A 25,575-nucleotide genomic window follows, 5' to 3' on the forward strand; every position below is an offset into this window, starting at 1 on the left:
AGCACCTATGCCTTTTCACTGACTATCTCCCATGTATGGAATGGTCTCCCTGTTCTTTGCTGCCTCTTAGCTTTCATGACTTCCTTCAATTCTCAGTTCAAATCCTGTCTTCTGTAAGAAGCCTCTTTTTCTCTCTACTCCCCATGTAAATGTCGTCCTTCTGAGATGACTTCCAATTTACCCTTTTGGGTCATATAGACATAGCTGTTGCCATGTTGCCTCCCAGATGAGACTGTAGGCTCCTGGAAGGCTGGGACTGTTTTTGCCTTTCTTTCATTTCTAGAACTGGTACACAGTAAGCAGTAAATAATTGCTTGTTGACTTGATTGAGCTGGATTAGGAACTCCCTGAAGGCAGGGTTTATTCTCTGCCTATAAGAAATCAGCAAGTCTCTCCTGCCCTCCTCAATTACAACACATACCCTTCTGCCAGCATTCATTGATCAAATAGGTGGACCAGGGGAGAGGTAAGAATAGAGCAGATAATAAAACTGGGTTCTTGTTTTCTGCCCCTGTAAACAGAGTTGCTACAAATATTTTTGTACTGATGGGCCCTTTTCCCTCTTTAATCTCTTTTGGGGAATAAAACTGATGCAAAGTCAAGTGAGCAGAAACAAGAGAACAATTATATACACCAACAACAACTTTGTAAGAGAAACAAACTTGAAAGACTTAGGAATGTCAGCCAGTGCAATGACCAGTTGAGATTCCAGAGGCCTGAAGTTGAAGCCTGCCTCCCACCTCCTGATGCAAAGGTGATGGCCTCAAGATGCAGAATGAGACACACATTTTAGGACACGACCAGTGTAGGAATTTGTTTGTTTGACTCTGCATATTTGTTATGAGGACTTGAAAAAAATATTTTTCAATGGAAGGAGGTGGGAGGAAAGAGAGAATAGATTTTTGTTAATAAAAATAAATTGGATTCTGTTCTACTGCTAGCTTTCTGTGACCTTGAATAAGTCTCTTCTGTTCTCTAGGGCTCAATTTCCTTATCTGAAAAATAAAGAGGACTGGACCAGAATCTCTAAAGTTACTTCTAGCTTGGACATTCCATGACCCTATAAGAAGAAAATCTCTGGCAGGAGTCTTCAAGGTTGAGAAAAGACTACGTCTCAGATAACAGATTAAAGGGGCCACACAGGTATCCTGGGGAGAATTGAGAGTGGAGGACAGTCAGAGTTAAAGAAAAGGGATTTAGTTTCATGTAGCCTGGGGACCCCTCCTGTTTGCAGACTAGGAAAGCAATTGCAGTCAGGACCAAAAATCAAAACAGATTGGCCTTGAAAAGAGAAAGCAGATCCAGAAATAATGGGAAGAAAGGACCCACGGTAGAGTGAGGTGTTTGGATCACAGTAAGTCTCTGTTCAGAACTGGATTCTGTAACAATCCTGAGTGACTATAGTTCCTAACTGCAGTATTGTGTATGCTTCTATCAAGCTTTGAATCTAGAATAAAATATTTCCTTCCTTTCTCTCTCTCTCTCCTTTCTCTTTTCTCTTTCTCTCTCTTTCTTTCTTTCTTTCTTTCTTTCTTTCTTTCTTTCTTTCTTTCTTTCTTTCTTTTCTTTCTTTCTTCCTTTCTTCCTTCCTTCCTTCCTTCCTTCCTTCCTTCCTTCCTTCCTTCCTTCCTTCCTTCCTTCCTTTCTTCCTTTCTTTCTTTCTTTCTTTCTTTCTTTCTTTCTTTCTTTCTTTCTTTCTTTCTTTCTTTCTTTCTTTCTTTCTTTCTTTCTTTCTTTCTTTCTTTCTTTCTTTCTTTCTTTCTTTCTTTCTTTCTTTCTTTCTTTCTTCCTTCCTTCCTTCCTTCCTTCCTTTCTTTCTTTCTTTCTTTCTTTCTTTCTTTCTTTCTTTCTTTCTTTCTTTCTTTCTTTCTTTCTTTCTTTCTTTCTTTCTTTCTTTCTTTCTTTCTTTCTTTCTTTCTTTCTTTCTTTCTTTCTTTCTTTCTTTCTTTCTTTCTTTCCCTCTCTCTTTTTCTTTTTGGCTCTAAGAGGAAGGACAAGAAGTAAAGGGCTATATTTCTGGGAAGAAGAGGGATTAACAGTAAAGACAAAAAGCTTAACTCTACTGCACAAGACTTGGAGGCTTCATATTTGGCCAGGACTATGGCCAATCTGGGCTCCATCTGTGAGGATTAGATTGGGATCTCAGGTCACACTCTCTGCATGGTGGGCCAGAAGGGGGCCAGATAGGGGTTCACAGATCTTAGAATATTATTGTTGCAGCTGGAAGGGACCTGAGAAATTAGAAAGTCTGGGACCTCACATTTTAGAGGTGGGTCATCTAGTCTACCTCATTTTATTGATGGGGAAACTGATGCCTAGAAATGGTAATTGACTTGTACAAGGTCACACAGTAAATTCTTAGCAGAACTGGGGCTAGAATATAATGTCCTTGGGCTCCCATCCTCTTCTTTCTGGTAGTCCTGATTATTTAGTTTTCCTTTCCACTCCTGCCTTCTTTTGTTGGGCTTTGCCACCTTAGGTGGGTTCCAGGGTAACTGGGGCTATAAGGGGGAGAGACAGAGAAAAAGAGAAAAGACTCCAAGAACCCCATTTTTCAGGGAAGCAGTAACTGACCACTTGGGAAAGAACTTTGTGGATTACAAAGATACATGTAATGACATGCAAACCATGCTTACCTAATACTCTCAGCAGAATTCCAAGAGTCTGTGACATCAAGGTCAGCCTTCTGCTACTAACAAGCTGTCTCCTTAAACAACTCACTCACTCTCTCTGGGTCTCAGTTTCCCACCAGCAAAATGAGGGGGTTGGACTTTATATCTGATTGTGTGATCCTGTGAATCATCATAACAACTGTAGCCAGCTCTGCCATTCTGTTTTCCATGGTCCTTAAGGGTTTTGGGGTTTTTTTTAACCCTTATTCTAAGGCAGAATAACTGTAAGGGCTAAGCCACTGGGATTAAGTGACTTGCCCAGGACCACATAGTTAGGAAATGTCTGAAGCCAGATTTGAAGCCAGGATTTAATATCTGTAGGCCTGGCTCTTTAGCCACTGAGTCACCTAGCTGCCCCTGGTCTTTAAGGTTTTAAGGCCCTTTCTATTCTATCATTCTCCATAATTCTACGAAATTTCCATTCCTTCTCAAATTTAAGCCTCCCCTTTACAGAAAATCAGGGAAATTTTAGTAAAGGGAAAATGGGGTCAGTTGCCTCCAAACATTCACTGTGGGAATGGTCCCATCATAAGCTGCGTGGGATCAGACAAAAGTAATGTAGATTGGATTCTGGCCCTCAGGGGCTCTCAGTATCATAGGGAAATTTGGAGAAAAGTAGAAGATGAAGGCGGGGGCAGCTAGGTGGTACAGTGGATAAAGTATCAGGCTGGAGTCAGGAAGACCTGAGTTCAAATGTGGCCTCAGACACATCCTAGCTATGTGCCCCATGGCAAGTCACTTCACGTTGATTGTCTCAGTTTCCTCATCTGTAAAATGAATGGGAGAAAACCATTCTAATATATTTGCCAAGAAAACCCTAAAAGCAGCCCCGGGAGAGTCAGTTGTGACTTAGATTACTGAGTAACAACAAGAGGAACTTTTACAAATCAATTCAGAAAGTCAGTGGTTGAGATAGGATTCTAGCCCAAGCTTCCACGTTGGGATATTTAGCTCTGTGTTGGGTTTGGGGTTAGGAAGACCTGAGTTTTTTTTTTTTTTAAGGTTTTAAAGCCTTTCTCATTTCTTGCCTCAGACACTGGATAGCTGCGTGATCCTCAGCAAGTCACCTAACCTCTCTCAGCTTGTTTCTTCAGTCATACAATGGGGATGATGATGATGATGATGATAATAGCATACACATTCCAGGGTTGTTATGAGGATCAAAGGAGGGAACACTAAAAACACTTCCCAAACCTTAAAGTAATTATTTATATTAACACAAAGTGATTAAATAATATTAACTATTATTTGCCCAGGCCAGAGCATTTAAGAATTCTAGGAATTACTTAGGAAATATTTGGAATTTATTTTTTTTGTCTGGGGCAAGTGGCCCATAATCCCCACGGGAGGAAAGAAGCTAGCTGGGATGCTGCCCTAGAGACCTCAGGACGTTGTTTCAACTGCTAAGGAGACTTTGGGGTGAGGTCAGGATGGTGGGAAGCAGAGCAGGGTATCTGGCTCCTTCTTTTAACTCATTGTCCTGACTAACCAGATACCAAGCTCTGTTTTTTTTGTTTTATTTTTTAAACCTTTACCTTCTGATTTAGAATCAATACTGTGTATTGGTTCCAAGGTTGAAGAGTGGTAAGGGCTAGACAATGGGGGTTAAGGGACTTGTCAAGGGTCACACAGCTGGGAATTATCTGAGGCCAGATTTGAACCCAGGAGCTCCCATCTCTAGGCCCAACTCTTAATCCACTGAGCCACCCAGCTGCCTCCCTCTGTTTTTTCTGTGTGACTGAAGTCCTAAAAATTCTGTCAGTACCACTTAAGTTCAGCACCCTATGGCATAGCCCTAAGTGCCTTGTCCTAGTTCCAGCTCATGCTCATGGGACCCTTTTGGATGGGCTCTCCAAGCACCTGGCACTTGCATTCAAAGGAATGGCACTTGGAGTGGTCCCATATTATCAGAGTGCTACATAGCTTGGAGAGACCTCAAAGACCCTGTGATTTTGTCAATGGGGAAACTGAGGCCCAGCAAAAGAAGTGATTTGAAACGATCTCATAGCAAGCCAGTTGTGGAGACAGAACCAGAAAGGAGGCATTTTGACTTTAAGTCTTTGGCTCTCTCTACTCTTCCACCCTGACTCCTTCCTGATGAACACCCTGGCTGATTGAGGCACAAGGAAGAATTCAAAAGTGAATTGAGATTTGTCTCCAATTTAGGTCTCTCCAGGAGAGGGACTCATGGCCCAGAGGGAGGAAGAGTGATCTTCAGGGGGTTGTGATTTCACTCCTGATTTTGAAGGAGCCTAGTCACAGTCCTGGAACTGGGCCAGTTCTTGGCCCCTGGCTCTGCACAGAGCTCTGGTTTCCCAAGGGGATCTCCCAAAATTTTAGTAGAATGAGAATGGGGCCATTAAAATGTCAACCCCAAATTTGGCTGTCCTTGCTAAAGCATTCAAGGCTGTGAACAGAGTAGGGGACTAGGGGAGGGGGCAGAGGAGGTGAGTAGGGGCTAAAGGATAAAATGTCCATGTCCAACAGAATCTGCTGTGAATTGTACTAAAAATAAAGTGGCCGCTACGCCTTGCCCTGAAGTTCTTAGCTTCCCCAATGCAGTAGAGGAAGGATGCTACCATGGATCTGGGGAATGGCTGGGAACTTCCATGAATTCAGTCTTGGGCGACCCCAGGCCCAAGAGGAACCACCCCCAAATTGGTCTGTCCCTGCCCCCATCTCCCTCAGAAAGCCCTGATAACAAGGGAACTGGCAGACCCAGGGCAGGAGCCATGGTGACCGTGAAGGTGGTAGGGCTTGTGGGGGCTTGGGGAGCATTTCTGTCATGGTGGCACAGGAAGAATACTAGATCTGAAGTTAGAAGAACTAGCCTGAAATATTGCTCCTGCCCCTTTCTACCTGTGATCCTAGGCAAGCAAGCCCTTCTTCCCTGCTCCAAAAGGAGGGGGTGGAACTGGATCATCTCTGAGGTGCTTTTAAGCTCTGATGTCATGATTGATGAGTAATACTAAGTATCCTTCTTCTTCTTCTTCTTTTTTTAAACCCTTACCTTCCATCTTAGAATCAATACTGTGTATTGGTTCTAAGGCAGAAGAGCAGGGAGGTCTGGGCAATGGGTCACAAAGCTAAGCAGTGGCTGGGGTCAGATTTGAACCCAGGATCTCCCATCTCTCTAGAGATGGCTCTCAATCCACTGAGCTACCCAGCTGCCCCTTAAATATACTTCTTAAGGTACCTCCTCTCCTTTCTCTGCAGAGGCAGGAGACTTTGGGTATAGAATGTATATGTTAGACTTTTTTCTTATACTGGTTAGTTTTGCTCAACTGTTTCCCCCCTGGCCTCCATTGAAGTCTGACTTTAAAAATCTCACTTTCTTTAAAAACTTTCTTCATAGAAGTGTTTGATGCTGGATTGGAACTCAGGTCCTCCTGATGCCAGGCCTGACACTGAAAAGGGAGCTACGTGAAAGGATCTTGGGTATAGTACACCTGAGAATCTGAAGTTAGATGATAAGCCAGAGGGCTATTAGTATACATATCTTAGACAGACAAAGCAGATGGACCATAGACTGGGCCCAGAATGAAATAAGATTTAGAAATCTATGTGAACCAGACTGGATGACTGCTGAGATCCCTTCCAATGCTCAGCTTCTATGATTCTGTGAGGAAAGGAGGCCCAATCGCTTTTGGGAAATTGGCAGTGCTTTTAAAGACCCAAACTCCTCCCTGAAACAAAGGGCCACCTTTTTAACATCAACATGCTCCTCAGGATGCCACAAGGCTAGAAGTCATGGAATACTCCAGTCTCCAAAGAATTGGGGCTATGGATCAATCAAAGGGCAGCATGCCAGTGGGTGACCGGAGGTGCCACAAAAAGCTACCAGGCCACAGTAGCACAGGGAAAGGGGTAGAAAGGATATTACCAGAGGAATTTATGACCTGAAAAAGAGGTTGAGACATCTGGGTAGCACAATGGCTAGAGCACGGACCTGTAGATGATGAAGATCTGAGTTCAAATATGGCCAGTGTGGCACTGGGCAAATCACTTGATCTCTGAATTTCAGATTTGTTATTTACAAAAATGGGAATAATACAAATGTAGCCTCATATACTTCCTAGCGGTGTGACCCTGGGCAAGTCCCTTAACTCCCATTGCCTAGCCCTTACCGCTTTTCTGCCTCGGAACTGCAAAAATTAAAATTAATGTCAATAATAAAAATGTTATATTTTAGGAGATTTGTTAATGATTATTAGAAATCAAGGAATAAAGAAGATACAAAAATAAAAGACCATGTGCCATGGCTGATTAACCCGTTTAAAATCCCTGTGTTTAGCTTACCACTGCCACCATGCTGGCTGCAAGACCAAGAAAGAGACCCAAGAGGACCGCCCATTCGCTAATATCTTCTGTCTCCAGGAAGTACATAATGACAGGAAGTCAGTGGGCTCCTGGGAAATGTAGTTCTTTTTTAGGGTAACAGATTTTTCAATTATACATAACCAGATACACAGTATTGATTCTAAAGATGGGGATAATAATAGTGCTTAGCTCCCAAGGTAGTTGTGAGAATAAAAGGAGATATCTGTAAATCTTAAAGTGTTATCTAAATGCTGTGTGTAGAGAGCAAGAAATGATGACAGACAGGCTGCTCCTCTGGGAGTGGTATAGAGATCATGAGGGAAGCCCACAGCTTGTGAAGGGCTCCCAGCAGAGGGTCTGAGTAGGGCTAGGACAAGAGTTGCAGGGGATGAGAAGGTGTGGATGGTTGCCAAAAGCAGCATCAATCAATTACTCAACAATCATTGATTCAACCCTATTAGGAGTCTGGGAGCTAGAACTACAAAAATGAATGGGAAACAGTATCTTCCCTCAAAGGAGCTTGCATTCTAGTGAGGGAGATGCACCCAGACACATGCTGCCTTATCCTGGCAGAGGGGCTTGTGTAGCTCAATGAAACAATGGGCCATACTGGGCAGGATGACCCAAGAGAGACTGGTTGTAGTGGAGAGTTCTGACAAAAGGTGATTGATCCGTTGAAGAAGGAAATGGCAAACCATCCTGGTATCTTGGCTGAGAAAACCCCAGGGTTTTAAAATGTAAATTTTAAATAAAATTTTAAAATAAAATTTAAATTTAAAACCTCAGTATTAAAATACTTAAAGAGATGACATTGCTCAGTGGTTAGAGAGCCAGGCCTGGAGACAGGAGATGCTGGGTTTAAGTCTGACCTCAGACACTCTTAACCCCATTGCCTAGCTCTTACCATTTTTCTGCCTTGGAACCAATACTTAGTATTGATTCTAAGATGGGAGGTAAGGGTTTGAAAAATAAAGAAAAAATCAAAGATATGACATTGTTCAGTGGATAGAGATTCTGGCGTAGAGAGGCAGGAGGTCCTGGGTTCAAATTTGACCTCAGACACTGCTTAGCTTTGTGACACTAAGCAAGTCACTTAACACCCCATTACCCAGACCTCTAATACAGTGTTGATTCTAAGATAGAAGGGAAGGGCTTAAAAAATAAAGAAAAAAGAAAAGCTGTGACACTGGAAGATGAGCCCCTCAGGCTGGACAGTGTCCAATATGTTCCTGGGGAAGAGCAAAAGGCAACGACAAATGAGCTGAGACAGTGTCTGGGAGACAGTGCAGAACAGAAAGGCCGGCTGGGCCACGGTTCAGGTCACAAAGACTTAGATACAAGCGAATGTCCGAGTGACAATATATGAGATTCATCCAAAATAGACTTAAGTAACCTCAGAGAGGAGGGTGCTGCTGGCAGCCTGGGGGGAACTGGGGAAAAGCTGTAAACAGGCAAAGGTGGTGCTTGAAGTGAATTTTGAAGGAAATCAAGGATTCTGAGAGAAGAGGGGAAAGTTTCTAGGCCAGTGCAGTCATAGAGAGTGTGTGTGTGTGAGAAAGAGCAGACAGAAAGGCAAGCATGGCTGGGTGGTAGAGGGGGAAAAATAGGTAAGAGTGCTCAAAAGGGGGTAGCTAGATGGCTCAGTGGATAGAGCACCAGGTCTGGAGATGGGAAGTCCTGGTTCTGATCGGGCCTCAGACACTGTGTGACCCTGAGCAAGTCACCTAACCCCCATATGCCTAGCTCTTACTGCTCTTCTGCTTTGGAACCAATACACGGAATTTAATACAGAAGAATTTATATTTGCTTCTTGCTGTAATAGGGAACCACTGGAGTTGAAGGAGTGTGTGTATGAGCGTGTGGGGGTGAGAGATGGGTTGGTGGGAGGGTGCCAGGGGGAACAGGACAGGACAGGGCATGGTTAAACCTGTGCCTTAGTCACTTTCACAGCCATATGGAGGCTAGATAGGGGCAGCTCAGTGGCACAATGGATAGAGCGCTGGGTCTGTGGTCAGGAAGACTCATCTTCCTAAGTTCAGATGTGACCTCAGACATTTCCTAGCTGTGTGACTCTGGGCAAGTCATTTAACCCTGTTTGTCTCAGTTTGCTCATCGATTAAATGAGCCGGAGGAGGAAATGGCAAACCCTGCCAGGATCCCTGCCAGGAAAACCCCCAAATGGGGTCATGAGGTGTCAGACATGACTGAAAAACAACTGACCAGGCCATGTCCCTCTTGCTATAAAGAAAAACTCATCCGTGACTCCCTACTAACTTGTGAGTAAAATTCAAGTCGAATTGCCAGCCATCCAAGGGCCTTAACACCCCGGTGTCTGTCTCACCACCTGACACGAACACTCAATGACTCATGGTATCAGCTCTAAAGAAGCACACATAGGAGACGTGATTTTGAAGAATTTCCCAAGATTTGTCAAAGTCGAGGAGTCCTCCTGATTCCTCAGTAGGACAAGTGATAGAAGGAATCCAGAATGCACCCCAGAGGATTATGAAGTGCTTAGCAAGGAGGAGAAGACCTAGGGTACATAGGGAGCGTCTTTCATCACTTTGGCTGATTGACAGCTATAATTGTAGAAGAGAAAAGCAGATTTAGAACATAAATAGCTGGTCAAAAAGATGTCAAAGTAGACTGGATTTTTCTGCTGTTACCCAGTCGTTTCAGTCATATCCAACTCTCTGTGGCTCTATTTGGGTTTGATTAAAAAAAAACACACACACAAAAAAAAACCCTACCTTCTATCTTAGAATCAATACTGCACATTGGTTTCAAGGTAAAAGAGCAGTAAGGGCTAGGCAATGGGGATTAAGTGACTTGCCCAGGGTCACACAGCTAAGAAGTGTCTGAGGCCAGATTTGAACCTAAGCTCCTGTCTCTAGATCTGGATCTCAATCCACTGGGTCACCTAGCTTCCCCTCAATTTTTTTTTTTGGGGGGGGGAAAGACTGTAGTGGTTTTCCATTTCCTTCTCCAGCTCATTTTACAGATGAGGAAACCGAGGCAAATAGTGACTTGCTTAAGGTCATACAGCTGTTAAGAGTCTGATGCCAGATTTGAACTCAGGAAGATGAGTCTCCCTGACTCCATGTCTCACATACTATGCACTATCTCTTCCTTTACCTGCCCACTGGATTTCTGTACCACTGAGTAAAGTACTAAAATATTAGAGTGCTGGCTAGGAATGGGCTAGACCTAAGGTACTTAAAAAATCATCAATGTGGGTATTTCCTTTAGTTCTTTTAGCATAGCAAAAGCAAAGAAGGACAAAAGCTGTCCCAGCTCTTAGGGTGCTCATGGATCACGACCCATTTCTGCCTGTCCATCATGGGCTACTTTTATCTACTTCCATTCATTCATTTTTAAAAAACCCCTTCCTTCCATCTTAGAATCAATATAAGTTCCAAGGCATAAGAATGGCAAGGGCTGGGCAGTTAGGTTTAAGTGACTTGCCCAGGGTCACACAGCTGGGAAGTATCTGAGATCATATTTGAATCCAGGACTTCCAGTCTCTAGTCCTGGCTCTCAATCCACTGAGGCCCTAACTGCCCCCTCTCTTTTCCTTTCATCAGTTCACCCAATGGTCCATCCCACATGTTAGGTACTTTTCTCACTTTTCTTTTTAAACCTTTATCTTCTGCCTTAGAATGGATACTAAACATTTGTTCCAAGGCAGAAGAGCAGAAAGGGCTGGGCCATGGGGGTTAAGAAAATTGCCCAGGGTCTCACAGCTAGGAAGTGTCTTCAGCCACATTAGAACCCAGGACCTCCTATCTCTAGACCTGCTGCTTTATCCACTGAGTCGCTCCTCCTTTTTCTTTTTTTCATTTCCTTTCTTTTTTTCCCTTCACCTTCCTCACTTTCTAATGGCATAGCTAATGAGCCACTGGAGCAGGTAGATTGTGGAAAACTGATTTAGGGACAGGAGTACCCTCTGATGAGCCCATCACTGTTTTTTCCCTCCCTGATGGCCCTCTTTATATTGTTTCTCTTTCAGAATTCCTCATTTGTAATGTTCTGTGGTCTACCCTCATCCCTCATGTGTTTCTCCCTTGCACCGAGGGTGAACCACAGCTCTAATTGTTTGGAGATTGTAGTGTTCCATGAGTTGTAGCCATAGAACAACACTAACAGGATCATGAAGATGGACCTTTGTTTGGGGAGAAGCTTAGGGGCAATGAAAAGAACTCAGCAGCTTCCCAGAGGCATCCTGGCCTGCTTTCCTCCTCATGTCCAATTCTAGGGCTAACTCACTGTTTATTTTCAGTGTGTCTCTCTGTAATATAGATATACATCGGTGTGCATGATATATATGTATATACATCATAGTACACAGGGTATCCCTAGAATCTGTTTAGTTTTGAGTTTTTAATAACAGAAAACTGCATTAAAACTTTTAGGTCACTTAAGCCCCATTGCCTAGCCCTTACCACTCTTCTGCCTTAGAACCAATACACAGTATTAATTCTAAGATGGAAGGTGAGGGTTTAAAAAAAAAAACCTCTTAGGACATTCTGTAGATGTTTATATAATATATGTATATTACATCCATACTACATATGCACATATAACATCCATGGATAAACTCTACAGGTTATTTTTCATTGTTCATCCATTTCAGTTGTATCTGATTCTTTGTGATCCCATTTGGAGTTTTCTTGGCAAAGATACTGGAGTGAATTGCCATTTCCTTCTTCAGCTCATTTTACAAATGAGTAAACGTCTTTTTCATTTCATTAACATTCATTTCATTTTCATTTGCCTTAGCTGAGGCAAATAGGGTTAAATGACTTGCCCAGAAACACACAACTAGGAAGGGGCTGAGGCTGGATATGAACTCAGGTCTTCTTGACTTCAGGTTTGACACTCTATCCACCATGTCATCTGGCTACCTTGGGTTATTTGTCAGGTTATTTACTTAACTGCTATCATAACTGGTACAGTGAACATCTTCATCCACTTTGTTTTTCCTGTGTGGATATTTAGGCCAAATTCTTTTTGATTGATTATATGTCTCATTTGGGAGACTCTGCAATGTTTTAACAATGTTTATTTTGAAATCAATATAAAATCCATAAGCAGGAACATTTGGAGGACCCCATAATCCATACAGAGAATCCCTCTTTGATTGTGACTTAAAGCTGGATCTCCTTTATTGAAAGGGCAAACACTTTTGGAGAACATCTCTGTGTTTTATACTTCCCATTAAATGAATGATTAAAATATCAATGAGTAAAATTCTCTTTGTTATTTCTTTCAAGTTCTAAGAGGGATTCTGGGGGGATGATAAGACTCACTGAGAATAACGAGGTGTTGCTGGCCAAAAGATAACTTGAATACAAAAGTATTCCACTGAGAAGGGGAGAAAGGGTTGTATCAGAGGAGAGAAGAGAAAGTTTAGAACAGGCACAGTGGAGAGTGTGATAGAGTTAATCTTACAAGTGCAAGATGGGCAAGGGATAATGAAAGAAATTTGAATGAAAAAGCTCAGTGTGAAGTTAGTAGTACAGTACAGCAAACAAAAAAAGTTAATCTGATTTTAGGAAGAATTAAGCATACTGTCTAGAATAAGGGAGGTAATACTCCTATTTCTGTTCAGTTCTCTGTACTACAGTTTAAGAATGACATTGAGACATGTCCATAGGAGAGCATCCAGAGGAGGTCAACCAGAATGACTAAGTGCCTTGGGATCATATCAGTTGAAGAATGGCTAAAGTAGTGGATAAAGAGAACACTTGGTGGTGCTGGAGCTGGTGACATGATTGAGGTCTTCAACTATGTGAAGGGCTATCAGATGAAAGACATTCTAATGAGAGCTAGCTGAAAGTGGAACAGGGAAGGTAGTGAGTTCCCCATCATTGGAGATCATCAAGAAAGGACCACTTTGGGAATGTTATAGGTATGAGTTGGACCAGATGGCTTCTAAGGTACCTTCCAACTCTGAGTTGCTGTTCAGATTTTGAGATACCTTCCCTGCTTTATCTCTTATTCCTCCACACCATGCACATTTTATGTCCTCCCGAACTCTTCTCCTTTGCTCAATCAGTTTCTTATACCTACAATGACTTTCTAGCTCCTTTTCCAGCACCATCACTGTTTTTTTGAAATCCTCTTCTCTCTCCCTCTTTTAATACATTAGAAGTCATCTTTCCAACCTAAGGGCCTTGCATACATAGCACTTTGGATCTCTTTTATTATATTCTATCTCACAATCACCACAGAGTCTTATATTGTTGCTTGGATGGTGCCCAATTCTTTGTGACCCCATTTGGGGCTTTCTTGGCAAAGTACTGGAGTGGTTTGCCATTTCTTTTTCCAACCCATTTTATATATAAAGAAATTAAGTCTCAGAGAGGTTTAGGGACTTGCCCTGGGACTCACAGCAAGTAAGTACCAGGGATAGGATTTGAACCCAGGTCTTCCTGGCTCCAAAATCTGGTACTCTCTTGGCTTATTGCAGGGCCTGCATATAATCTACCTCTGTGTACCAACAATGAATGCAGTGCATAAATGTTTATTAAATTAAATTAAATAACATATGAAAATCTCATTGCTGTAAATCTGTAAAATGGAGATAATAATTCTAGAATTACTGTGCCTCCCAGGGCTGTTGTGCAGAAAGTACTTTGTACTTTATTAAAGTACTTCCGGACTTTATTAAAAAATAACACATAAATGTTCCTATCTGATAGGATGCAGTAGAGAGCTCCCCAGGAGGAAGCAGCTAGATGGTTCAGTGGATTGAGAGCCAGGCCTAGAGATGAGAGGTCATGGATTCAAATTTGACCTCAGACACTTCCGAACTGTGTGACCCTGGCAAGTCAATTAACCCCACTGCCTAGCCCTTACTGCTTTTTTGCCTTAGAACCTATACTTAGTATTGATTCCAAGACAGAAGGTAAGGGTTAAGAAAAAAGAAAGTAACTGTGAGACCTAGTTTCTAGCTTCAGCCCTGTCATTAATGCACTGTGTGACCTTAGACAAATCACTTCCCCTCTGGGTCTGAGTTACTTACCTCAATTGCAAAATGAGGGTTTGGGCAAGATGATCTGTATCCCTGACAGTGCTAACATTCTATGTCAATAGCAGTAAAAGCAACAATAGCTCACATTTGCATAGTTTTTACCTTTATGGAGCATTCTCCTGAACACCAAGGGAAGTGGAGAGGATATGAATTATTAGTCAGTTTAAGAATCACAGAAACTGTGAATCCCTGGATCTCAGAATCTCAAAGTTGGAAGAAACTTCAGATACTGAACAGTCCAGCCCATACATCAGCCAAAGATTGGAAATTACTGCATTGTTCCCCACCCCCACCCCATTCGACTTTTGGACAGCTCTAATTGTTCGGAGGCATTTCCTTATATCTTGTCAAAATTGGTCTCTCTGGTCCTTCCACCCATTGCCCCCATCTCTGCTTTCTGGAACCAAGCAGAGTGAGCTCAATCTCTTTTCTACATGATATTTCTCCAAATGCTTGCTAGTAGCTGGCATGCTTCCTCCTCCCCGCCCCCTTACTTCTAGATCCCGATTTTTGCAGTCAAGAGTATCTGAGACTCTAAAAGGATAAAGGACTTGCCCTTCGGAACAGTTAGGTAGTAGTGTAGGGACTTGAACTCGGGTCTTCTGACTCTTTCCACCTCACCAAAACGACTCTCCATCACTGACATTTGAGACGAAGAATTATTGTTTTCCCCTTTGCTCTTGCCCAACTTCTTATCCATTATTAACTATAGTGGGAGCCTCCACATTTCCAAGAGCCCTAAAATTGTCCAGGCCAGTCCCATGGCCTTTGCCCCCTCCTCCAAGCAGACTCTCTCCCCCATCATGCCCTTCACCCAACTCACCTTCTGCAGCCACTGGGTGTTGTTTTCCAGGACCCGCTCTAACTGTTGCACCCTCTGGGTAGACCAGTCATTCGCTTGAGGCGCTTCCGCAGGCGAGTCACGCTGCAACGTGTTGGCACTGCTGCCGAAGGCCTCTGGCCCAGGTGGGCATGGCTCAGGTTCCGGCAGGACAAACGTGTAACTGCATTGGCCATGCTGCACCCGGTGGGACCGGCGCCGCGCACTGCCCTCGGCCCCCCTCCGCTGGGTGCTCACCGTGGCCACGGTGGTTAGGACTAGGAGGAAAGTGCCTGTCTGCATGCTTTGGCTCGGGCCGCCCAGGTTGTGTGGTGTGCGTGTGGATGTATACCTTCCGTCTCTCCTTGTGTGTATGTGTGAGTGGGAGTTAGGTAGGTGTCTGGGTATTGTGTATAGGGATGGATGTGTTAAGGGGCTGGTACAGTTGAAAACTTTTCCTGCATCTCCCCTGCACTTGGCCGGGCGGCTCTCCTCTGTCCCTGGTCGGGATGGGGAGGCAGGCAGCCCGCTGGCCAGTCAGACAGCCAAACGGACAGACAGCCAGAGAAGTCAGACGGACAACCGAGGAACTCTGCCCGCTGAGATGTTAAGGGAGGCTGTGGTTGGGAACCACACAGCGAGGCTATTTATATTCGCTCTAAATACCGAAGCTGCTTCCTTTCCCCCAGCCTCCCCCTCTTCCCCCCACCCTCCCTTCACCTCTATTCTTTCCCCATCTTCCCCTTCCTTCCTCCCTCACTCCCTTGCGCTGCAGTCTCTCTTCCTCTCTCTCCTCGGGTCTTCTAAGGGCTCTTAGCTAGCTAGGACCCCCCCCCCCCCCCATACACACACACAAACACACACTTTACTGGGTCCTGCATCCCGGTACGGAGCCCCACCCCCCCGCCCGAACACACCGAACTGAAATCTCTCTTTTCTTACCCCCCTGCTCCCCTTTGAGAACTCAGAGCTCAAGTTTCAAGCTCACTCCCCCTCCACCGCCCCCCGCCCCCGCTCCCCGCCCCGCAACCCTCCTTCTCCTCCACCACAGCTCCCCAGATTTCTCACCCCACCACCAGCCCCAGCCTGCTCTCCCTTAGCATTAATCTGGCCGGCCACCTATCGGTCCACAACTGGAATGACCCCAAAAGAAAGTCAGGGGATGAGGGGGAGGGAGGAAGACTTTTTTTTTTTTTAAATTTTTTAACTCTGCCAGTAGAGAGAGAAAACAATTTGGAGAGAAGAGGCTTGAACCCCGGGTCAGACGCAGCTCTTCCTCCCTTGCCTCTCTCCTTACCCCCTGGACCCAGCCCAGGAAATCAGCCCGTGATCAGGACCAGCTGGACCCTGGGCGGTTATGGAAAGTGACATGGATAGGAAGATGATTCTTTGGCCCTAGAATTCGGTCCTCTGTAAAGAGCTGCTGTGCTGCCTGCTGTGGGGATGGGACCTGTAGGTGGGGGCACAGAGAGGTACGGTAGAAATGCCGCAGGAGTCCTAGGGAGGGACTGGCAATTCAGCCGCTTTTGGGTCTCACTTACTGTGTGATCAGGACCACTTACTGTGGGCAGGAAGTCACTGCCCACTCTGGGCATCCATTTCTTCATCCCCTTTGGAAGCCTCAGTTTCTTTTTTTGTCAAATGAGGACACACATGATCCCTATCCAGCCTCCTTTGAAGGTGTGTTGTATGAGGAGCAAATATAATTATGTCTGCAAAAGAGTGTTTTGAAAAAAGATGCAGGAGGCAAAAAATGGAGGAAGGGACATTTAGGAAACAGAGTCCTGGGCTCCTTGTGCCAAGTCCTAGGTTTCATAGGATGCCCTCTTCCCTACCATTTGTGTGACTTGGAGCAAATGACTTTACATCTCTCTGAGGGTCAATTTTCTGATTTGTCAAAGGAGACAGAGAAATGGGCTAGATGATCTCCAGAGTTCCTCACAGGAAGGACAGAAATGAACATTTATTAAGTATCTGCTATGTGCCAGATAAGTAAGTGCTAAGCATTTACAAACCATATCTTTTGATCTTTTTCTTCTTCATCATCATTGTTGCTTCTCTGACATTCTATTAGCCTTTGTTTCTGTGAAGGGTGATCGATCCATCCATCAACAAATATTTATTAATCTATTATGAGATGCCAAGCATTCCTCAGACCTGGAGGAAGGTATGAAGAAGGATACAAAGTGAGATAGTCCTTCTTCCCACAGAACTTGTATTCTGATTGGCAGAATAGGGGGTTGGAGGGAACTAACAACCTGGTGAATTGAGAAAGATCTCTTGAAGTAGGTGACACTGGCATTGATCATGGAAGGGAAGCTGAGTCGAAGGAGGAGAGAATTCTGCTGTTGTTGTCTTCGTTCAGTCATTTCAGTTTTGTTGGGTTCTTCGCAACCCCATTTGAGGTTTTCTTGGCAAAGATACTGGAGTGGTTTGCCTTTTCCTTCTCCGGCTCATTTTATAGATGAGGAAACTGAGGCAAACAGGTTTAAGTGACTCGCCCTGAGTCAAATAGCTAGTAAGTATCTTAAGGCTTGACATTCTAACCGCTGTGCCAACTAGCTGGCTGGTTTGCCTGAGATCCCTTTAAACTTGGACATATTGTAATTATCTAATTCCAGTCTGAAAGTATAAAGGTGGAGATGGAATATCGTATATGAGAGGCTGCTGGCTGGAGCATAGAATGAGAGAGAGAAAGTAATATGTCACCATTCTGGAGCCAAATCATGAAGGACTTTAAATGACAAATGACAAAGAGAAGAATTTGCACTTTATTTGAAGGAAAAATGGGAACCACTGAAGATTCTTGAGCAGAGGAATGCCTTGGTTAGAATGTCAATATGGCAGCTTGTAGAAGATGGATTAAAAAGGGTGGGGGGAGACTGCAAGGGAAGGAAGGAAGAAAATGAATAATTATTAAGTACATATTATGTACTTGACACTGTGACCCTTCACAAACATTAGCATGTATGTTCCTCCTACCAACCTTGGGAAATAGGTTCTTTTACTATCCACATTTTTACAGTTGAGGAAACTGAGGCAAAGAGGCTAAGTAACTTGCCCTGGGTCAAAAGCTGGTGATTGACTGAAGTTGGTTTTAAACTTGGGTCTTTCTGACTACAGGTCCAGTTTTCTATCCATGGGCCATCTAGCTTCCTCCCTCTCTTGCAGAGAGACCATTCAGGAGGGTCTTATAACAATCTAGGTGAGAGGTGATGAGGGCCCAGACCCAGGTAGTTTTAATGTGCGTCAAGACAAGGGCACAGCTATGAGAGATATTGTTGAGGTGGAATTGATGAGGCTTGGTATCTGATTGGATATGGAGGTGGGAGGAGTGAATGAGAATGAAGAGAGAAGAAGAATGACTCTAAGTCGGTTGGGAACCTGGATGATGGGAAGCATGGTGGTGCCCTGAACAGAAGTAAGGATGACTTTGGAGAGAAAGATATTGAGTTCTAAGTAAGACACAGAATATATGAAGGATCATGATAAGGATAGGGATAGGGGCTGGAGCACTGGTTTTATTAGCCTTTGTGTTGCTCAGTCATTTTTCAGTCAAGTCTGACTCTTCATGACTCCATTGGGGGTTTTCTTGGCAAAGACTGGAGTAATTTGCCATTTCTTGCTCCAGTTAATTTTACAGATGAAAAAATGGGGGTAAACAATGTTAAGTGACTCACCCAGGATCATGCCGTTAGTGAATGTCTGAGGCCAGATTTGAACTCAGGAAGATGAGTTTTCTTGACTCCAAGTGCCAACTCCCAAATGAGGAAACTGAACTCTACCTCTGCCTATAGACATTTTCTCTGTAATTCAGAGTATTAGAGATGTTTAAGGACCTAGAGGTTGAGTCTTTTGTCTGAAGTCACACCAGAAGATCAGAGAAAGGTCTTGAATTCAAGTCTTCCTAGCTCCAATGCCAGGTCTTTATCCACAATAATATTTAGAACTAGGAAAGATCAGCAAGGTCTTCAAGCAAGAGGCAATGGTAGAGGGGGTAGCTAGGTGGTTCAGTGGATTGAAAGCCAGGCCTAAAGACAGATGATCCTGGGTTAAAATCTGGCCTCCTTTCCTTGTCATGTGACCCTGGGCAAGTCACTTAGCTCCCGTTGCTTAGCCCTTACTGTTCTTCTGCCTTGGAACCAATATACAGTATTGATTCTAAGATGGAAGGAAAGGACCCTTACCTTCCATCTTGGAATCAATACTATGTATTGGTTCTAAGACAGAAGAGTGGCAAGGGCTAGGCACTGGGGGATAAGTGACTTGTCCAGGGTCACCCAGCTAGGAAGTGTCTGAGGTCAGCTTTGAACCTAGGACCTCCCATCTCTGGGTCTCTCAATCTATTGAGCCACCCAGCTGCCCTGGAAATGATTTTTTTTTAAATAAATAAGCAATGGTAGACTTCAAAAGAGATCATATTTAGGTCTGGAAGGAAATTCAGAGGACATTCCTTTATTTTACAGATGAAGAAACTGAGGCCTGGGCCAACTAAGTATCCAAAGTGATACAGTGTTAATAGCAAGATTTGAATTCAAGTTCTCTAGTGCCAGTATTTTTTCCAGTGAACCAAATTGTCTATACTCTAGTCTAGCCTAGACATTAGTTTCCTTGATTATGTAAGTAATGAGGGAGCCATAACAAACCACATAGCATTTTATTTTCGAATGTGGTATACTTTTCAAACTAGTTTCACATGTTTTTCCTCACTTGAGTTTCCCAATATCCTTGTAAATTAAAAGTAAGGTAATCGTATTTCTATTATCCAGATGGAAAAATCAGGACCCTGTTCAGTTTAATGACTTGCTCAAGGTCTCACAATGTTTTAGTAGCTGAGCAGGGACTGGCACCCCAGACCCATACCATAATATGTAGGAAGGGATCCCTACAACACTAGGTGGTACCCCACCTTTCTGGTCCCACTGGTTGTGTAAACCCAGGAAGGCCACTAACCCTCCTCAACCTCAACACTATGTTCAGTCAGTTCAGTAGCTAGGGAGGGAATAAGCACTTATTAAGTTCCTACTGTGTGCCAGGCACTATGCACAGAGATTTACAAATATTTTATCCTCACAACAATCTTGTGAGGCAGGCACTATTATTATCCATATTTTTACAGCTAAGGAAATTGAGGCAGTCAACAGCAAAGAGACTTGCCTAGGATCAGGTCAGAGAATAAGCATCTATTAGCCACCTGCTATATGCCAGGCACAGTGCTCAGAGCTTTACAAATATCTCATTTGATCCTGATAGTAGCCCTGCAAGGTAGATGCTATTATTATCCCGATTTTGCAGCTAAGGAAACTAAGGCAGACCAAAGGTAAATAATGTGCCTAGGGGAAGAATGGAGCATATAAGCATTTATTAAGTACCTACTATGTGCTATGTGTCAGGCTCAGCACTTATAAATATTACCTCATTTGTTCCTCTAAACAACCTTGTAAATTAGGAAATATCTGAAGCTGGATTGGAACTCAGGTCTTCCTGACTCCAGGCATGCCTCTGGCCACTGCACCACCTCACTGCCTCTTCAGGGAGGTGCTCAGGAGGTTAATGGGACCGCCTGGATTCTCTTCTGGGTGGCCGGCTGCCTCTTGTTCCCTGCCAGCTGGGCTGAAGCGGAAATTTCTCTGTGCTTGTTTTCATGGAGAGGGAGCTGAGCCTGGTGTTTGGTATTGTTTCTTTCCTCTTGTTTCCCAAACTTTGATGGTGTTTTGACCTGGGCAGGATGCTTGGGGGTTGGCCGTGGTCTTTGCTTTGCTAGCCATAAGGGAAGAGAAAAGAGAAGCCACTTCTGACTTTAAGGACTGTAACCCTATGGGAAAGGAATAAAATAAAATAAAACAAACCATCTCAGAGAATCCAAGAATCCAAAGTAGAAGGGATTCTAGAAGGCATCAATTTCAACAGCTGCCCTTGAGAAGGCTCCCCTTACAACATTCTTGACAAGTGATCACCCATCTCTGCTGAAAGACCTTCGATGGTAGGGAGCAGCCTCCCCCCTCTCCTTACCCCTCCCAGCCCCTCACTCCAGCACATTCCACTTTTTACCAGCTCTAACTGTTAAGACATTTTTCCTTTGCTGGAGCCAAAACTAGATTCTCCACAACTTTTGCCCATCGTGCCTATTCTGGAATCTGCAGAGAAGAAGAGCAGGTCAAATTCTCCTTTTTCAGAATAGTCATAGAGGAGTTCAAAGACTTTGAGCCTAGTGTTTAGAGCTGGGAGAGACCTTAGATAGGATCTAGCCCAGCCCCTTCCTTTTCCAGAGGAGAAAACAGACCCCAAAGTGACATGACATTCAAAGTTACATGGGCAGTAGTAAGGGTGAAACAAAGAAAACTCTGGTCTCACTCAAAATCCAGGGCCCTTTATTCCATTTATACCAATGCTGCTTTCTCTTCTCTAGCCTAAACACCCCCATTTCCTTTAAAGAATTTGTGTGTGCTATAATTTCCAGGCCTATCATCATCCTTTTTTTTTAAAGTTCAGTAATATTTATTTTTTCCCAATTCTATTACTATTTTAATAGCTGTGCCCTATGTGCTCATCAGTTTGTCAATATCCTTCCTGAAATGTGGTGCTCAGAACACATGACCTATAACCAGGGCAGGGAAGAGAGGGATTGATATATCCCTTATTCTGAATAACTCTGCTTGTTAATGCAGTCTAAGATGGTACTAGCTTTTTGGGGCCGCCATATGCTAGGTGGTATAATGGATAGAGAATGGTGCCTTGAGTCAAGAAGACCTGAATTCAAATTTAGCCTCAGATGCTTACTAGCTATGTGACTCTGGACCAGTCATTTAACCTCTGTTTGCCTCAGTTTCTTCATTTTGTAAAACAAGGATAATAATGGCACCTACCTCTCAGGGTTGTTGTCAGGATCAAATAAGATAAAAATTGTAAAAGTGCTCAGCACAGTGCCTGGCGCATAGTAAGCACATATAAATGTTAATTACTATTATGGAACGAAAAAGCATTTATAAATTATTAATTATGGAGCTGTAAACAGAAAAATGAGAGTGTGCACTTAAAGACCTCATGCTATAACTGGAGGAGACAACATATATAGGAGGAAGGGCTCAGAGGTGGTTACAGTTGGCCAAATTCAGGGGTCCTTGGGGTTCATAGACACAACAGTCATTAATTTCAGGGGACTGGAGGGCGGATGATAAGTCTTGTTGGTCTTCCATCTTTCTAGAAGTATTATAGTTTGGTGGCTTCCTTCTCATTCAAATGGTGTGAGCAATCATATCAATGATCAGGTTAGAGAAGTGAGAGCTTCATGAGGGGGCAAGGAAGATGAAGAAATACCAATATTTGAATGTATACAATTTCTTATACAATATATAAGTGAGGCAGAGTTGCACAAAGTCATCAGCCTCACTCTTTCTGAGTTATCAAAGTCCAGTAGCAAGACAAAAGTCACGATGACTGGGTCCAGGATGGGCCGGATGACCTTGATGTAAACACTCCATAGCAACTTGCTTCAGCCACCTCCCTGGCTATTGGACCAAACAGTTCTCATCTGCTGTAGCATACCAGGTATATTAGCATCATAGAAGTATTATTGATGTATTGATATTGTATCCTATGTATTCATTTACCAGACTCACGGCCATGTTACTTATTGATGATTGTATTGCCGAATCCTCAGTCCAAAGGACAAAAAGAATTCCTGAGCAGGGCATTATTTGCCACAGGGTCCTAGCTTAACATTATTAGACCACATCCCTTACCAAGTCACAAGCTTGATTAGCCTCCTCCTCTTTGATTATGTGACTGTCAATTTAACCAATGTTAAAACCTATGCCATGTTCATTAGCTACCTCCCACTTCACATTCCTAAACTCTCCAATAAAAGTTTGAGGGCACGTGTAGAGCCCTCTCTCAATACCATCAGAGGGGCACAGCAACATGTAGCCCATATTTTTTAACTCCTTGTCTCTGGGTCTTTATTCCTTTGTCTCTCTCTTTCTCTCCTCTATCCATTTTCCCTCAGTTTCCAATCTCCTCAGGTGTCCACCCACAAGAATTTTAAGATGTAACTACAGGAGGTTACATCTGCTATCTGCCAGGGGAAGTCTTCAGACGCTTGGGGAAGACACCCCCCAACTCACAAATAGGTGTGAAGTCTGTCAGTTACCCTCAGCCTGGTGTAGGCTGTCTGCTGCTATAGTTACCACACATGCTATAGCTTCTTGGAGTCACAGGGGAGATCTGGGTGGCAGGTAGACACCAAAGACAGAGAAGCAGCCCCCAAAAGGACTTGGTTAGCTCTCACGCCATAGTCCTTCCTCAACACACCATCCACATCCCATTGGATGTGCTCCAAGAGTGGGGATTGTTCCATTCTTCATAGTTGTCTCCTCAGAGCTTAGCACAGTACTTGGCACAGAGAGGTAAGATGTCCTAGGCTTCTAGATTAAGATTAAGATTAAGAGCCATAAGGGGGCCTAGAGGTCATCTAGTCCAATTCCCCCATTTTACAGATGAGGAAAATGACATCCAAAGAGGTCCTGCCTTACTAAAGATCAGGCAGTGCTGAGTAGCAGAGCCTGTCTAACTCTATCTACATCCAGCATCTTCTCTATGCATCCATGCTGCCTCTCATCCAAGGATCCACACAGAGTATGTTGGTGGCAATCAAGATTCCAAACCAGGTCTTCCAGCTCCCAAACAGAGGACTTTCAACTTCTCTTCACCGCAAATTCACTTAATACATTGAAATGCCTCAACCCTCGGGACAATTCACATTGGCAAACTGTAGAACTAGCAGAAGATAATAACTAAATAAAAACTAGGGCCCGGAGTGCCCTAATTCCTAAGCATAATGATGGGTTTCCAGCACAGTACTTGGCATATAGAAAACACTTAATAATTGCTTGCTGATTGATTAATTGGTTTCTAGCTCCCTGTATGGAAAGCCTGGAGTTTAGATCTTTGGCACATTTAAACAGGTTTTAAGGTTTACAATGACATCTCCTTGGCTCTGAATAAGCTACTTGACCCCTTCATTTTAAGTTACCCATCCAGGGCCAACCTGGGAGGATGGGAATTGGAGTGGCTAAGGGAAAAAGTTTTGAAGCTATAAATTACTCTCCGCCTGTGACATCAAGATTGTTGCTAGTGGGGCTCTGGGGAGCACCCCCTCTTAGCTCTCCCATCCCCCAGGAGGGGTACTGACTGTGCTGGTCTCTCTCCAAAGCTGTTAATGGTTCTGAAGAGTGATTGCCAGAGCCTCTCCTGCTTGCCAATCAGATAATGCCAGAGGTGCCCGGGGTAATTTTCTTAGGAGAAATGTAAACAGGACTCTAAGGAGAGGAATGTGGGTCTGCTTCTAGCTGCCTTGATTTTCATCCCTTAATTATCACCCTGTATTTATTTAAGGAGTTGAAAAAGGGATGGGGAAGGAAAATTGGATTAGGATGGTAGGGACAGGGGGTGGGGAGAAGAGAATTGTTGATTTAATCTAGCTCCTTCAGGTCAAAATGAGAACAATCACCTACCTCCAAGATCCTAAGAGTGAGCCTTTGGTTTCTCCTGGGGAGAAGACACTCTCCTTCTCTCCCCCAAACCCTGATCAGGGAGGACATTGGAACACCCTTAAGTTCCTCTCTCTAATAAAGAACTCTTTCTTTCTGGGCCTCTGGTATTTTTAAATCTTTGAAATGGACCTAACTCTTCCTCATATCTTCCTTACAGGAGGGTTTTAAGATTCTAAGGGATCCCTGCCTCTGTGCTCAAGGGATCAGGCTTTCTTACCCTGAGCAGTCTCATTCATTCATTCATTCATTCATTCATTCATTTATTCATTTTAATTTGGTTAGTTTTTTTATATAAAAAGTTTATTGATGCCTTTTGTTTTTCCACCCTAGTCATTTCTAGATATACTAACCCTCTGCTCAATCAATAAACCTTCCCTTGTATAGCAAGGAAAACAGGCAAAACCAACCAACATAGTGCTTCAGTCAGATATTATATGTAGTGGTGCATGAGTGTTCATGGAGGACTGAGACCCTCTTCAGGGCTGCTCATCCACTTTTGGAGTTTGTTTATTACCTAACTCACCTGTGGATCCAAGAAGCTGTAGCAGACATCGAAGAGCCCAAGATGCAATTCTGCCTCACTTAAATCCAATTCACACACAAGTCAAGACATCACCCGGTGATGTCACAGGTCCTCTTCAAAAGCAACAACAATAATATTCACTGTTCTTCACTTAGCATCTATCCCTTCTCTGGGTATATGAGGTGTTGAGGAAGAACTAGTGCCTCTGGTGGGAGGGCTTGCCCAGCCCTTTTCAGGGCTCCTCATCCACCTTTGGTATCTACCTATCACCCAGTTCTCGCTTGTGGCTCCAAGAAGCTGTAGTAGGCACAACTGCCACACCTCAGGAAAACCATCTCTACAGACAGGCTAACCAGGCTGAGGATAATGGACAGGCCTCATATCTGTTGAGAGCGTTAGGGGACTGTCTACCCCACACACATGAAGACTTTCCCTGGCAGAAGGGGCAGATGAGAACAATTTGTTCTAAAGGCCATGAAAATGGCTCAAGCAGATTCTGTGAAACACTTAGAGGTTGGTCAGACATGAAAAATGCTAAAGTAACTGTATTTTTGTATATTTGGTTTCCTTTGTAATCCTATATATCTTGTTTTATGAATTTAGAAACATTATTCTTAGCAGTCCGTGACATACACAAAAAGGCCAACAATCAT

General features: G+C 43.6%; 1 protein-coding gene across 1 annotated transcript in view; it reads right to left on the reverse strand.

The window, feature by feature from the left end:
• The window catches only part of ANGPT4 (angiopoietin 4), a 69,760-nt gene extending 54,197 nt beyond the window's left edge, over window positions 1-15,563 (reverse strand). Inside the window, exon 1 of the mRNA XM_001366733.4 lies at window positions 14,852-15,563. Within this exon, the coding sequence (XP_001366770.2) occupies window positions 14,852-15,151 (300 nt within the window). The 5' untranslated portion in view covers window positions 15,152-15,563. The remainder of the gene's footprint in view (window positions 1-14,851) is intronic.
• Between the last annotated feature and the right edge of the window lie 10,012 nt (window positions 15,564-25,575).

The sequence above is a fragment of the Monodelphis domestica genome, chromosome 1, assembly GCF_027887165.1.
Source record: "Monodelphis domestica isolate mMonDom1 chromosome 1, mMonDom1.pri, whole genome shotgun sequence".
NCBI lineage: Eukaryota > Metazoa > Chordata > Mammalia > Didelphimorphia > Didelphidae > Monodelphis > Monodelphis domestica.